The following is a 12,696-nucleotide window of genomic DNA, read 5'->3' on the forward strand; positions in this document are numbered from 1 at the left end:
ATGGTAACACGTCACATTGATAAGGCCCGGGAATGGCGCATAGATGGCACCACCTGTGCCACACCACTTTTTTTCCTCGTTAGCTTCATAAGTGTGTCAAAATTTTTAAACATAAAATTAAGTCTGGATCTAGATATGAATGTTAAATGACGATGAATTTATTTTCGATTAAAAACTGGATGAAAACGAGTTTTTTTATTTATAAATAAATCAATTAAACACTGTTTCAAGATGGAAAAAATTACTGTGTAAGCAAAGCAATACCTTGATAATAGATATTCAGATAGTGCTCCATCGACAACAACGGTTAAAAGATGGTATCCTGATTGCTGATGAATTCCCAAGAAGAAATATGCTTTTCAAGTCTTACTCACACATGAGTTTTTTTTTTTATTTTTTATAGTCCTTCGTAATGTAAAAAATTGTTTCCAGTGCCCTGAAGATGGCCATGTAAATGACCGAAAGATAGGCCAAATTTAATAAAGAACTTAATAAGATCTTTGAGGGACTTTATACCTGATACATTATTCCTTTGATCTTGTGACAAAGTCGATAATTCTTTTCTTACGAAATATGCTTTTATTGGTTAAGCCGGAGACTTATTGAGTATAGTGTTATTCCTGTATAATTGAAAAATTTTCTTGGAAGCTATTCTCATTTCATGAAATATTATCCGAAATGTAAGCAAATATTCTGGATTCTTTCAAACACACTAGCTATTGAATTAACATGAATTTCATAACTTATTTATCAATTCAGATCAAATTATAAATAAAATTGTTTGCGATTCGAATTCACGACTTTTGTGAAATATTTTATTTGTTTATTCATTGCTTAATTGAACCAAAAAACAAATAACTACGTCAGGAAAATGATTGATGATTAATGGAGATATATTTTTATTGTAAGCATTTTTCGGAGATTACTGAATTATTGTGAAAAGCATATACAGGTGTCCCACAATCGCTTCGATCCAGATTTTCTATGAACTGCCCTCATATCTTCAGCATAGCAAATGATTTGGTGTTTTATTATTCTCAATCAAAAAAAAATCATCTGAAAAAATTCAAAGTTCGACTGAAATGTCGAATTTAAATTCCAATAAATAAATAAGAAATTGAAATAAAAATAATATACTTCGACTTCGCTTAGAGTGATAATATTTCATCTTAACATTTCTTCCAAGAATTTTTCGTCCGACATTTCATGAAACTATAAAATTATTCACGAAAAAAGAAGGAAACATTAGAAAATGGTAGACAAGGTATTTGTATTTGAAGATGATTAGTTTCAAAATATCAAAGTGTTGGCGAAATAATTGATGTAAGAATGTACAATTTACAATGACCAAGGTTTAGATTTTGATGATTCTCATAAAATTGTCGATATCTCGAAAACCTAAGCTATCAACATGCGCCGGGTTGACGTCGGTTCACGGGGCACCCTGTATACTAGTTTTTATTAATATGAAAATTAAACCTCTTGTTGGGAAACCTCTATAACAATAATCACAGAAAAAAATTTTTTTTAATATTCAATAAGGTGTATATTAATTCATTTCACGAGACTACTTAACCTCAACCTAATTTAAGTCGATAGTAGAAGAGAAATATAATTGAACGAAAAAATTCAAAATTAAAGGGAGAAGAAAAATGTAATAAATATTGATTTCAAGGTAAATATAATGAAAATTTTTTCCGAAAACCATAAAGGAATAAACATAGATAGAGGGAGTATACGCAATTTTTACATGTCCCTTACATGGTTAGATTACGTTGTCGGATTGTGATATATTTACAAATCCACTATTTTACCATATCATTATGAATGTACCAATATTATTTGAATTAAATATATTTATTTGAGTGATTCTCAATTAAAAATGCAAATTTGAATATTTGGAATCCGATATTTTTCCTAATTGTCGAATTTATAGTATGCAGAATATTTATTATTTTTTGTATCTACCTGCTGAAATCCAAATGGCAACTATTGCTCTCCTAGTGTCATCCGTTGTTTCACGTCGTTTGGCGAGCTAGAAGTTTGTTTTCTGATTTTCTGATACCTATATTTAGGTAGGGGAGAGCGGGGCTGAAAGTGCCGCGGGTAAATTGTGCCGACGCGAATATCTCGTAAACAGAAAGAGATAGATATAAGATAGCAGTTATTCACGTAATGCCTAACAGTCCGGGACATGCGCATGCCAGTTTAATTCCGTCCGCCGAAGGGACAGGGTGTCAGTGCATGTGTGTGTATTCGAGCTCTACGTAAGTAAATATTTTCGTCTCAATACTTTTTGGTCACAAGCTGGCATTTTTCGTCCTTTTAATATGAAAGTTTTAGTAAAATGTTTGTCGTTTATCCTAGTTTGTTATGCAGTATGATTATAATGCTTAGAGCGCTTTGATATTTATATGTAGGGCAAAATATCACACTCGCATAAACGGGGTAAAATGTGCCGTTCATGGGGGGCTGCTTGTGCCGCGGCACAACCAACCCCACGGCAACCTTCATTGTTTCTGTAATACTTAAGTTTATGCGAGCACTTGTGGAAGATATAAAATACTTTTTGCCATGATACTTCATCCTGTATTTATTGTCTTTGACAGAATGAGGAATTACAAGCGGAAAACTCAAAGGGGAACTACATCCCAAGATCTTCTAAAAAGAGCGGCTGATGCAGTCATCAAGGATGGACGTAAATTAAAAACAGTTGCACGTGAATTGGAAATTTGCCATACAACTCTTCAAAGGTATGTCAAAAAAATTAAAAGTGGACTTACTCCTTCGGTTGGTTTTAAATCTAGAATGGTGTTTAGTGAAGATCAAGAGGCACAACTGTCTGAGTACATTTTGAAAAGTGCCTCTATTTATTTTGGTCTTCTACCAGAAGAAGTACGACAACTTGCTTACCAGTGTGCCGTGAAGTTTAATGTTCAACACATCCCACCATCTTGGCATACCAATGGTAAGGCTGGCAAGGATTGGTTTACAAACTTCCTGAAGAGGAACTCTACTCTTGCAATAAGAACACCAGAAGCTACCAGTGCCGGACGCGCGAGCTCGTTCAACAGATATAATGTAAATCAATTTTTCGAAAAACTTGGCGACTTGATTACAAAATATAATCTTACTCCTTCACGTATATGGAATTTGGACGAGACTGGTGTCACAACTGTGTTAAAACCGAAAAAAATTTTGGCTGAAAAAGGAACAAAGCAAGTAGGAGCAATTGTTTCATCTGAACGTGGAACTTTAGTCACTGTTGAGCTAGCGGTGAGTGCTCTGGGAAACTCGATTCCGCCGATGTTTGTTTTCCCGCGTTTGAAATTTAAGGACCTGTTTATCCGAGGTGGTCCTCCTGAGTGTATTGGGGCTGGTAATCAATCCGGTTGGATGACAAACAAAGAGTTCTTAGTGTTTATGGATCATTTCATAAAGCATACTAAGCCTAGTCCTGATGAACCAGTGTTATTACTACTAGACAATCATTCATCTCATATTGATATTGATGTGATCGAAAAGGCCAAGAAAAACTCTGTTATATTATTATCATTCCCACCACACTGCACCCACCGTCTGCAACCCCTGGATGTTGGTGTCAACGGCCCATTCAAAGCATACTGTTCTAAAGCTCAAAACAACTGGCTGAGAACTAATCCCGGGAAAACTATGAGCATTTATGAAATACCAGGTATTGTAAAATACGCTTTGCCGCTTGCAGCAACTCCTATCAATATAAGCAACGCATTTAAAAAGGCTGGCATTTGGCCCTATGACCCAAATATCTTCACAGACAAAGATTATGCGCCGTCTTCTGTCACTGACCGCCCGATGCCAGAAAATCGACCCTCACAAGATACAGACCACTTTCCTGTCCCTCTAAACAATCAAGAAAGGACTGCTGAATATCTTAATGACTCAAATAATGTCGGCTGCAATATAGAGATTGAGACTACTCCATCAATTCTACAGCAAAGCGACTGCAGCGTTGAACCATCAGGTAATCCAGAACATGTGGGACGTCAATGCTCTCAGGAGACTACCCCTTGTTGCAGCTTCCAACTTCCTCAATCATCAGCTGATAACAACGCGGGAGATGAAAATACAATAATTTTCTCACCAGACCTCATAAGACCACTGCCTAAAGCACCTCCTCGATTAGTTGGACGCAATAAAGGACGTAAAAGAAAGACAGCTGTTCTTACGGACACTCCAGAGAAGGATGCTTTGGCCGAAGAACATGCTAATAAAAAGAAGAAAAAAGAGATTGAAACTACAAAGAAGGGTAAAGGAAAATGCACGGGACAAGGTAAACAAGCAAAAAGAACGACTAAGAACCCCGCTAAGAGAAGAGTCTTGCAAGATGATGACACTTCTGATGAGGAACAAGATTGGTATTGCATCATATGTTGTGACGCATATTCTAATTCTGCCCCTAGAGAAAAATGGATTCAATGCATAGAATGCAAGAATTGGGCCCATTCACAATGTATTGACGATGAAGAAAGCCCAGCATTTGTATGTCCAAATTGCTATTCTGATCAGTCATCTATAGAGTAACTGGTTTTGTTTTCTCTAAAAGACCAAATATAAGTTTTTTAATTTACAATTCGGAAGAAATCTTCTTTATTTTTTTTAATGTAGTCCTGAGAGACTGATATATTCAATAATTGATCTCATTTGTTCAAAAATAAGTTCAAATTGTTGACTGAAATGTGTTTTTATATTTGCAATAGCTAAATAAGTAAAGATATTATGTTTTTCTTTATTATTATGCTTATTGTTATATATAACTGAATTTTAAGTTATGTTGATTAGTTAAAAGTATAAGCAATAAATATATTGTTGAAAAAAATTGTGTTTTTAAATCCTAAATTAATTTTCATTCACGTAAAACACCTTTAATTATCAACGGCACAACCGACCTCAGCTACGGCACAACTCGCCCCAAAGTGGGGTTGGTAGTGCCTTCCCGACTTTGCTTAAAAAAATGACCTTTTCTTGAAAACCATTGAAATTGTGTCAAATCTGTGAGTGAATTCTTATTGTAGATTAAATTTGGCTTATGATGAACTACTTCTTTCAGAAATAGTACTTTTCTTATCCGAATCATATGAGAATTTGTCAAAATCGGCACGTTCAGCCCCGCTCTCCCCTATTCATCTCAATACAGGGTGTATCAGTTTTAATCGTTAAAAATTAATGAGATATTCTCCTCGTTGTCCTGATTCGGAAAAATGTATATTATATACCTCTTTCTCGATCCCTGTTACAGGGTGTTGAAGTTCACAAGCAAAAATCATTTTTATGCAATAGCTTCCATAAAGAAGCTCGGATTCAAACGAAATTTTGCTTGCCTACCCTACCCCCTAAGGGCCATTTTATGAAGGTATTTTCGATATTGGTGGACCACCAGTGGCGTTCAATTCGGTCACATCTCAATTATTTCGAAGAAAAAAGTTTGTCACTGTTATTTTTAAGGAATAAATAAGGCAATTTCGAATTACTGGTTTTTTTTTGAGTGAAATTTATTTTACAGAACCAAATTTGAAGTTTCTGTTTCAGAGATAATTAGATTCTTCCCATTAAATTTTTAACGATTATAACTGATACACCCTGTATATTTGGAGTTGATATGAAACGTTGATTCATTATGGGACATAAGAAGTGCGTTCTTCGTGGAGAAACTAGCGTATTGAGTGAAATATCGTATCACTGATATGTTTTCATTTTCGCGCTCTTCAAGTCAAATTTGATACAGTCCATTCAGGAATTATTGACATCCCGGGTGGCTTTGGAAAATCGAAATTAAGTTGGTACTGGCTCATTCAGTAACATTTTGAATTGCAGATTTCTGGTTGGCATTGGAAATGTCATTGACAGGAGGTAAGATTTCAGTTTGTTTGTGTTATTGGGTTTGATCGAAGAAATTTTGAAACTTAAAAGTTGTATCAATTTCAAACACACATTGATTAGTTTATTTGAGTATTTCTCACAGTATTGTTTGAAAATAGAAGAAGGCAAGTCATTACAACCTTGATTATTAGTGGAAGAAAACCTGTGGAATACGATTTCACCTTCAAAGAATCATTGAATGATTTGATTGTTACCAAAAGTCGAGCCAAAAGCAACCAATATATCAGCCTGGATGAAATTTGACCAAAAAGCATCTGGATTTTAATCAATCAAAGACAACATTACATAAACTTAATTGGTTTCAAGTTCAAAACAGTTAATAAAAGGAAAATTCTTATTGATAAACAGAAAAATATAATAAGTTGAGTACGATTTTATGGTGAATACAGAGAATATTTGCAACAAAATGTGAAATTCATTTATCTGGAGGAAACTTGGTTATTTGAAAATGCCAGCATTATCCAACAGTGAACTCTAGAAAGAAAACAAAATGTTTTTCAAGTATATTCAAGGGTAAAAGTAGAAGGAGCACTATTTTGAATGCTGGATATTTGGATTTTTAACTGGATGTTTTGTTCTGACAGTGGTGATCATGAGGATTATATAAATCTATGAAGAGAGAATTATTTTATAATTGGATTCCTAAACAAAGTCTTGGCATTGCATCTATAGTTTATTTATATTCTATATTGAAATTAAGTATTGTTATATCTGTTTTTTGTTCTTCAATGAGTTATCCAAAAATCTAATGAATTCCAATTGCTTTATAGAATTTTTACTGAGTATTTAATCGAAAAATATATTCAGAAGAGTAACTTCAAGAATTTCTTCACCTCTTACCCACTTGAAGATGATAATAGAATGCAATAAAATTTTAAAATTCACAAATTAAAAATGATTTAATGCAAAAATGCTTTTAGTGAGTGAGTTAAAGCTGTTATGGGCAAAATAATTTATGTAATTTAATAGAAACTAGTATAAAAGCATTTCAATAAAAAACAGAAAACTCGAGTACAAATAGTACCTATATTTTTCATACAAGTTTAATCAATCATTCATGTCATGAACAGTTTCAATAAATAAAATAGTGACTTTAGAAAGTAATTTACACATCGGCTGAAAAATTGGTTCCAATTTTGAAAGTTTCAGTACAATAGTGATGTCAAAATATTTCATATACTAAATGGATTCGTTGAATTTTATTTCTGTCTTATTATGATATGGCTCTTCCATTCACTAAGCTACACTATTTAAATTTATCAACCAGTTTTTTCTGTTTTCTTCATCAGTTGAGACAGTTTAGAATTATTTGATAAGAATTTTGCAAGCAGGTTGGTATCCAGTGTCCATCAGTAATGCAACAATTTTTGGGGAGCCTTTGGTGAAAAGGAATATGCATATTTTAATGATCTTCAATGGAATCTTTCATGGGCGACTCTTAAATGAATAGATATCTCTTTATTGGATTTCCTTGAAATGAGATAGCATTTCACTATATTATTACGTTATATAATCTGAATTTCAATTTATGAAATCATGACTGTATGCGTTCCTTCGTAATTTCGAAAATTCAGGATCTTTCTGATACAAATGATGAAAATAATTTAAACTGGTTATTTCTATGATGAACCATAGCAATTTTTAGCGATATTTTTGTAACCAGAAATAAAGCCGCGACTAGATGTTCATGGCCTACTTCAATGTCAATAATTCCTGAATGGACTGTAGTTCATGTTGGGGACAAAATTTGCTTACTGAAAATGACATATGATCCCTCTATCCATGTTTATTACTCTGAGCCGAAAACTAAAAGTTGATTCATCACCGGTAAACGGAATATAGTGCAATTGAATCAATTTTCCTTTAACCCATTGAATTAACAGTGATTTTCCATAATGTCCTCATGAAGAACGAATTTCTCTTTAAAAATTAATGAAAAAAATCACTGTTTTATCAATACCGATTGAAATATTTCGGGAAATGAAGAATAATGATAATAAGATTGAAATGACTTGAATAAAATAGACCTTTCAGGTAAAAATTGAATAGAAATTTTCCCAATTCTCTTTGCTGTTATTATTTTCTACCGGAACACTCATTATGTATGTTTATTTCTTATCGCATGATAAGATTAGTCGGTACTTTCACCACTGTTGATGCAATTTATTCCTCTTGGGGAGCTGAAAGTAGCGATTCAATTCGCACAACCCCTGTGGACAATTCATCTCCAAAATCATTCGATACCACACAAGCGCAGCTAGATCATTCTGTTTGTATCGGATGCTGAAACGCAGAAACAGGAATATTTCCGCGTTTTCCATTTCCATCTAGATGGCGCCAGCTGCTCTTCCCCTTCGATGTCGTTGAACCTCCCACCCCTAGGAAATAGGGGTAAAACGGACATCGATTCACGCAGCCTTGTCCGCGAATCTATGTCGCGAACGGACTGAAAACTCGGATTATTTTATCGTTTTTGTTGAAAATTCCGGTGAAAATTTCTGTTTTCCGATGAAAGATCGGTGGGACAGTGGCACAGAGTGCAGTTTGTGATTGTGGCATGAACGGGGTTTGAGTTTTTGTGAAGGTATCGATTCAAAACATCTTATTGTAACGGCGGTGGTGGTGCCAGTTGACAGGTAAATACATTACGGTATTTTTTCAACATAATTCATTTCTCATATGCACGAATTTCAAATCGTTGAGCTATCACATTAATCGAATGTGGATTGTCTTGTCAGTTATCGCATGTTGTGCTTTGGGAAAATGCACTGTCAGATTCGTCGAGTATCTTCGCCATTTTGACTATGTAGAGGCGTATACATCCAATATTTTTGGCCGTATCTAGGCCAGAAGTTTCGCTATTATCAAAAGCAGTATTCGTACGCAATATTTGATGGATTATATTCGTATGAAGAAAAACATAGGTCATTGATTGCGAAAATACTGCAAATACCGAAAATTACGTTATATGTAGTTTTTTTTTGTACAATTGCACTGAAGATTGAAAACATCGTTACCTGAAATATGCTCGTTGAAGATTATGGTCTTTTCTTGCTAAAATGTCATAGTCAATTGAAATTATTCCCTTCAATAACTGTCACAGAGTATGGAACGGAAATTGATTTCCAGCCTCCATATGACTATATGAGTAGGCATTCCAGTAAACAACGAATGATTACATTTTTAAAAATAATATTCGTTTCAGCAAATAAATATAACAATACAAAAATATGAATTGTTCTCATCTCTTATTCTCTCTGAGGTGATGAAAATTGAAAATTTCCTAACAGAATGTTTTGACGACCTCTGCTCCAAATATATATATAGGAGTTTCTTCAGTTCCAATGAATTATATTTTCGATTTTCATAGAATTATCGCTTTTTTGTGTTTAAGATTCATTTCAATTGAACTGTTTGGTATTGCCCAAAGGAAGATTGCATGAATTATTGGGTGCAGATTTTTCAAAAATAGATTCCAGTCGCCATGATCCTTGATTAAAATGGTAAGGAGAAACTTCTGAATGGTAGATGAAGACTGAAAATCATTACCTAGATAATGCTATTGAATATTATTGACCAATTATTCATTAGATTCGTTGATGTGCACTAATTCTTCGTGAAAAATATCCTACCCAATGGGATGTCACGTTTAGTTAGCAATCGAAAACATAAATGAATTGTTGGGATATATGCAGGGAGATATGAGATAATTGTTTCATGAGAGAACACAAGGAAAGTTATTTCATTTTTTATATATTACTCACTGTCTTCTTGTAACTGAGAAATGTTAGAAAAGAAGATGATTATTAATCAAAATTCTCACAGATTATACATCTATAAATTCAGCTGTTCGCAATGAAGATTAATTGAAACAGAAATACCGTAAATAGCAACTAGTAAAAGACAACAATGTGACTCTTCTATGAGAGGCAAGAAGCTTTGATATTGAAGTAGATGAAAAAGCTGGTGAACCTTCGAAATGTACATCATAGGTAATTCCACCTTTTTCTGAACGCTATTGATGGATTGAGGCAGCTCTGATGTTATACGTTTGGGTTCTTCTAATTCTAACACATACTGCACTCGTAGATTCCTCTTGAATTTTTGCCATTCTGACTATGTGGAATCGTATACATTCAATATTTTTGGTCGTATCTAGGTCAGAAGTTTCGCTATTATCAAAAGCAGTATTCGTACGCAATATTTGATGGATTATATTCATATGAAGAAAAACATAGGTCATTGATTGCGAAAATACTGCGAATACCGAAAATTACGTTATGTGTAGTTTTTTTTGTAGAATTGCACTGAAGATTGAAAATATCGTTACCGGAAATATGCTCGTTAAAGATTATGTTCTTTTCTTGCTAAAATGTCATATTCAATTGAAATTATTCCCTTCAATAACTGTCACAAAATATGAAACGGAAATTGATTTCCAGCCTCCATATGACTATATGAGTAGGCATTCCAGCAAACAACGAATGATTACATTTTTAAAAATAATATTCTTTTCAACAAATAAATATAACAATACGAAAATATGAATTGTTCTCATCTCTTATTCTCTCTGAGGTGATGAAAATTGAAAATTCCCTAACAGAATATTTTGACGACCTCTGCTCCAAATAATATAGGCAGGAGTTTCTTCAGTTCTAATGAATTATTTTTTCGATTTTCATAGAATTATCGCTTTTTGTGTGTAAGATTAATTTCAATTAAACTCTTTGGTATTGCTCAAAGGAAGACTGCATGAATTATTGGGTGCAGATTTTTCAAAAATAGATTCCAGTCGCCATGATCCTTGATTAAAATGGTAAGGAGAAACTTCTGAATGGTAGATGAAGACTGAAAATGATTACCTCGATAATGCTCTTGAGTATTATTGTCCTATAATTCATTAGATTTGTTGATGTGCACTAATTCTTCGTGAAAAATATCCTACCCAATGGAATGTCACGTTTAGTTGGCAATCGAAAACATAAATGAATTGTTGGGATATATGGAGGGAGATATGAGATAATTGTTTCATGAGAGAATACAAGGAAAGTTATTTCATTTTTTAAACATTATCCACTGTCTTCGTGTAACTGAGAAATGTTGGAAAAAAAGATGGTGATAATCAAAATTCTCTCAGAGTACATCTATAAATTCAGCTGTTAGCAATGAAGATTAATTGAAACAGCAATACCGTAAATAGCAATTAGTGAAAGACAACAATGTGACTCTTCTATGAGAGGCAAGAAGCTTTGATATTGAAGTAGATGAAAAAGCTGGTGAACCTTCGAAATGTACATCATGGGTAATTCCACCTTTTTCTGAACGCTATTGATGGATTGAAGACAACTATGAGGCAGCTCTGATGTTATACGTTTGGGTTCTTCTAATTCTAACACATACTCCACTCTTAGATTCCTCTTGAATTTTTGCCATTCTGACTATGTGGAATCGTATACATCCAATATTTTTGGTCGTATCTAGGTCAGAAGTTTCGCTATTATCAAAAGCAGTATTCGTACGCAATATTTGATGGATTATATTCATATGAAGAAAAACATAGGTCATTGATTGCGAAAATACTGCGAATACCGAAAATTACGTTATGTGTAGTTTTTTTTGTAGAATTGCACTGAAGATTGAAAATATCGTTACCGGAAATATGCTCGTTAAAGATTATGTTCTTTTCTTGCTAAAATGTCATATTCAATTGAAATTATTCCCTTCAATAACTGTCACAAAATATGAAACGGAAATTGATTTCCAGCCTCCATATGACTATATGAGTAGGCATTCCAGCAAACAACGAATGATTACATTTTTAAAAATAATATTCTTTTCAACAAATAAATATAACAATACGAAAATATGAATTGTTCTCATCTCTTATTCTCTCTGAGGTGATGAAAATTGAAAATTCCCTAACAGAATATTTTGACGACCTCTGCTCCAAATAAAATAGGTAGGAGTTTCTTCAGTTCTAATGAATTATTTTTTCGATTTTCATAGAATTATCGCTTTTTGTGTGTAAGATTAATTTCAATTAAACTCTTTGGTATTGCTCAAAGGAAGACTGCATGAATTATTGGGTGCAAATTTTTCAAAAATAGATTCCAGTCGCCATGATCCTTGATTAAAATGGTAATGAGAAGCTTCTGAATGGTAGATGAAGACTGAAAATGATTACCTCGATAATGCTCTTGAATATTATTGTCCTATAATTCATAAGATTTGTTGATGTGCACTTATTCTTCGTGAAAAATATCCTACCCAATGGAATGTTACGTTTAGTTGGCAATCGAAAACATAAATGAATTGTTGGGATATATGGAGGGAGATATGAGATAATTGTTTCATGAGAGAATACAAGGAAAGTTATTTCATTTTTTAAACATTACCCACTGTCTTCGTGTAACTGAGAAATGTTGGAAAAAAAGATGGTGATAATCAAAATTCTCTCAGATTACATCTATAAATTCGGCTGTTAGCAATGAAGATTAATTGAAACAGAAATACCGTAAATAGCAATTAGTAAAAGACAACAATGTGACTCTTCTATGAGTGGCAAGAAGCTTTGATATTGAAGTAGAAGAAAAAGCTGGTGAACCTTCGAAATGTACATCATGGGTAATTCCCCTTTTTTCTGAACGCTATTGATGGATTGAAGACAACTATGAGGCAGCTCTGATGTTATACGTTTGGGTTCTTCTAATTCTAACAGATACTGCACTCTTAGATTCCTCTTGAATTTTTGCCATTCTGACTATGTGGAATCGTAGA

The 12,696-nt window shown here is 33.5% G+C and overlaps 2 protein-coding genes across 4 annotated transcripts in view; both read left to right on the forward strand.

The window, feature by feature from the left end:
• The first annotated feature begins 2,077 nt into the window (after nucleotides 1-2,077).
• On the forward strand, nucleotides 2,078-4,678 carry LOC123682715. The gene is made up of 2 exons (XM_045621472.1): nucleotides 2,078-2,267; nucleotides 2,610-4,678. The coding sequence occupies exons 1-2, from the start codon at nucleotides 2,176-2,178 to the stop codon at nucleotides 4,561-4,563; spliced, it is 2,046 nt and encodes a 681-aa protein (XP_045477428.1). The 5' UTR covers nucleotides 2,078-2,175; the 3' UTR covers nucleotides 4,564-4,678.
• A 3,639-nt stretch (nucleotides 4,679-8,317) lies between these two features.
• LOC123682716 (inactive rhomboid protein 1) overlaps nucleotides 8,318-12,696 on the forward strand; it is a 267,242-nt gene continuing 262,863 nt past the window's right edge. For 2 of the 3 annotated variants that reach the window (XM_045621474.1, XM_045621475.1), the window contains exon 1: nucleotides 8,318-8,555. The gene's annotated coding sequence lies outside the window, so the exon portion shown is untranslated. The remainder of the gene's footprint in view (nucleotides 8,556-12,696) is intronic. The other variant, XM_045621476.1, reaches the window with a different exon arrangement.

This window comes from Harmonia axyridis, chromosome 6 (assembly GCF_914767665.1).
Source record: "Harmonia axyridis chromosome 6, icHarAxyr1.1, whole genome shotgun sequence".
NCBI lineage: Eukaryota > Metazoa > Arthropoda > Insecta > Coleoptera > Coccinellidae > Harmonia > Harmonia axyridis.

What these genes read in the sequence shown, in the direction of transcription:
- LOC123682715 (XM_045621472.1), top strand. Translation starts at nt 2,176, where the DNA reads ATGCCTAACAGTCCGGGACATGCGCATGCCAGTTTAATTCCGTCCGCC. An exon ending in TGTGTGTATTCGAGCTCTAC is followed by an intron (nt 2,268 to 2,609) that starts GTAAGTAAATAT and finishes TGTCTTTGACAG; the next exon opens with AATGAGGAATTACAAGCGGA.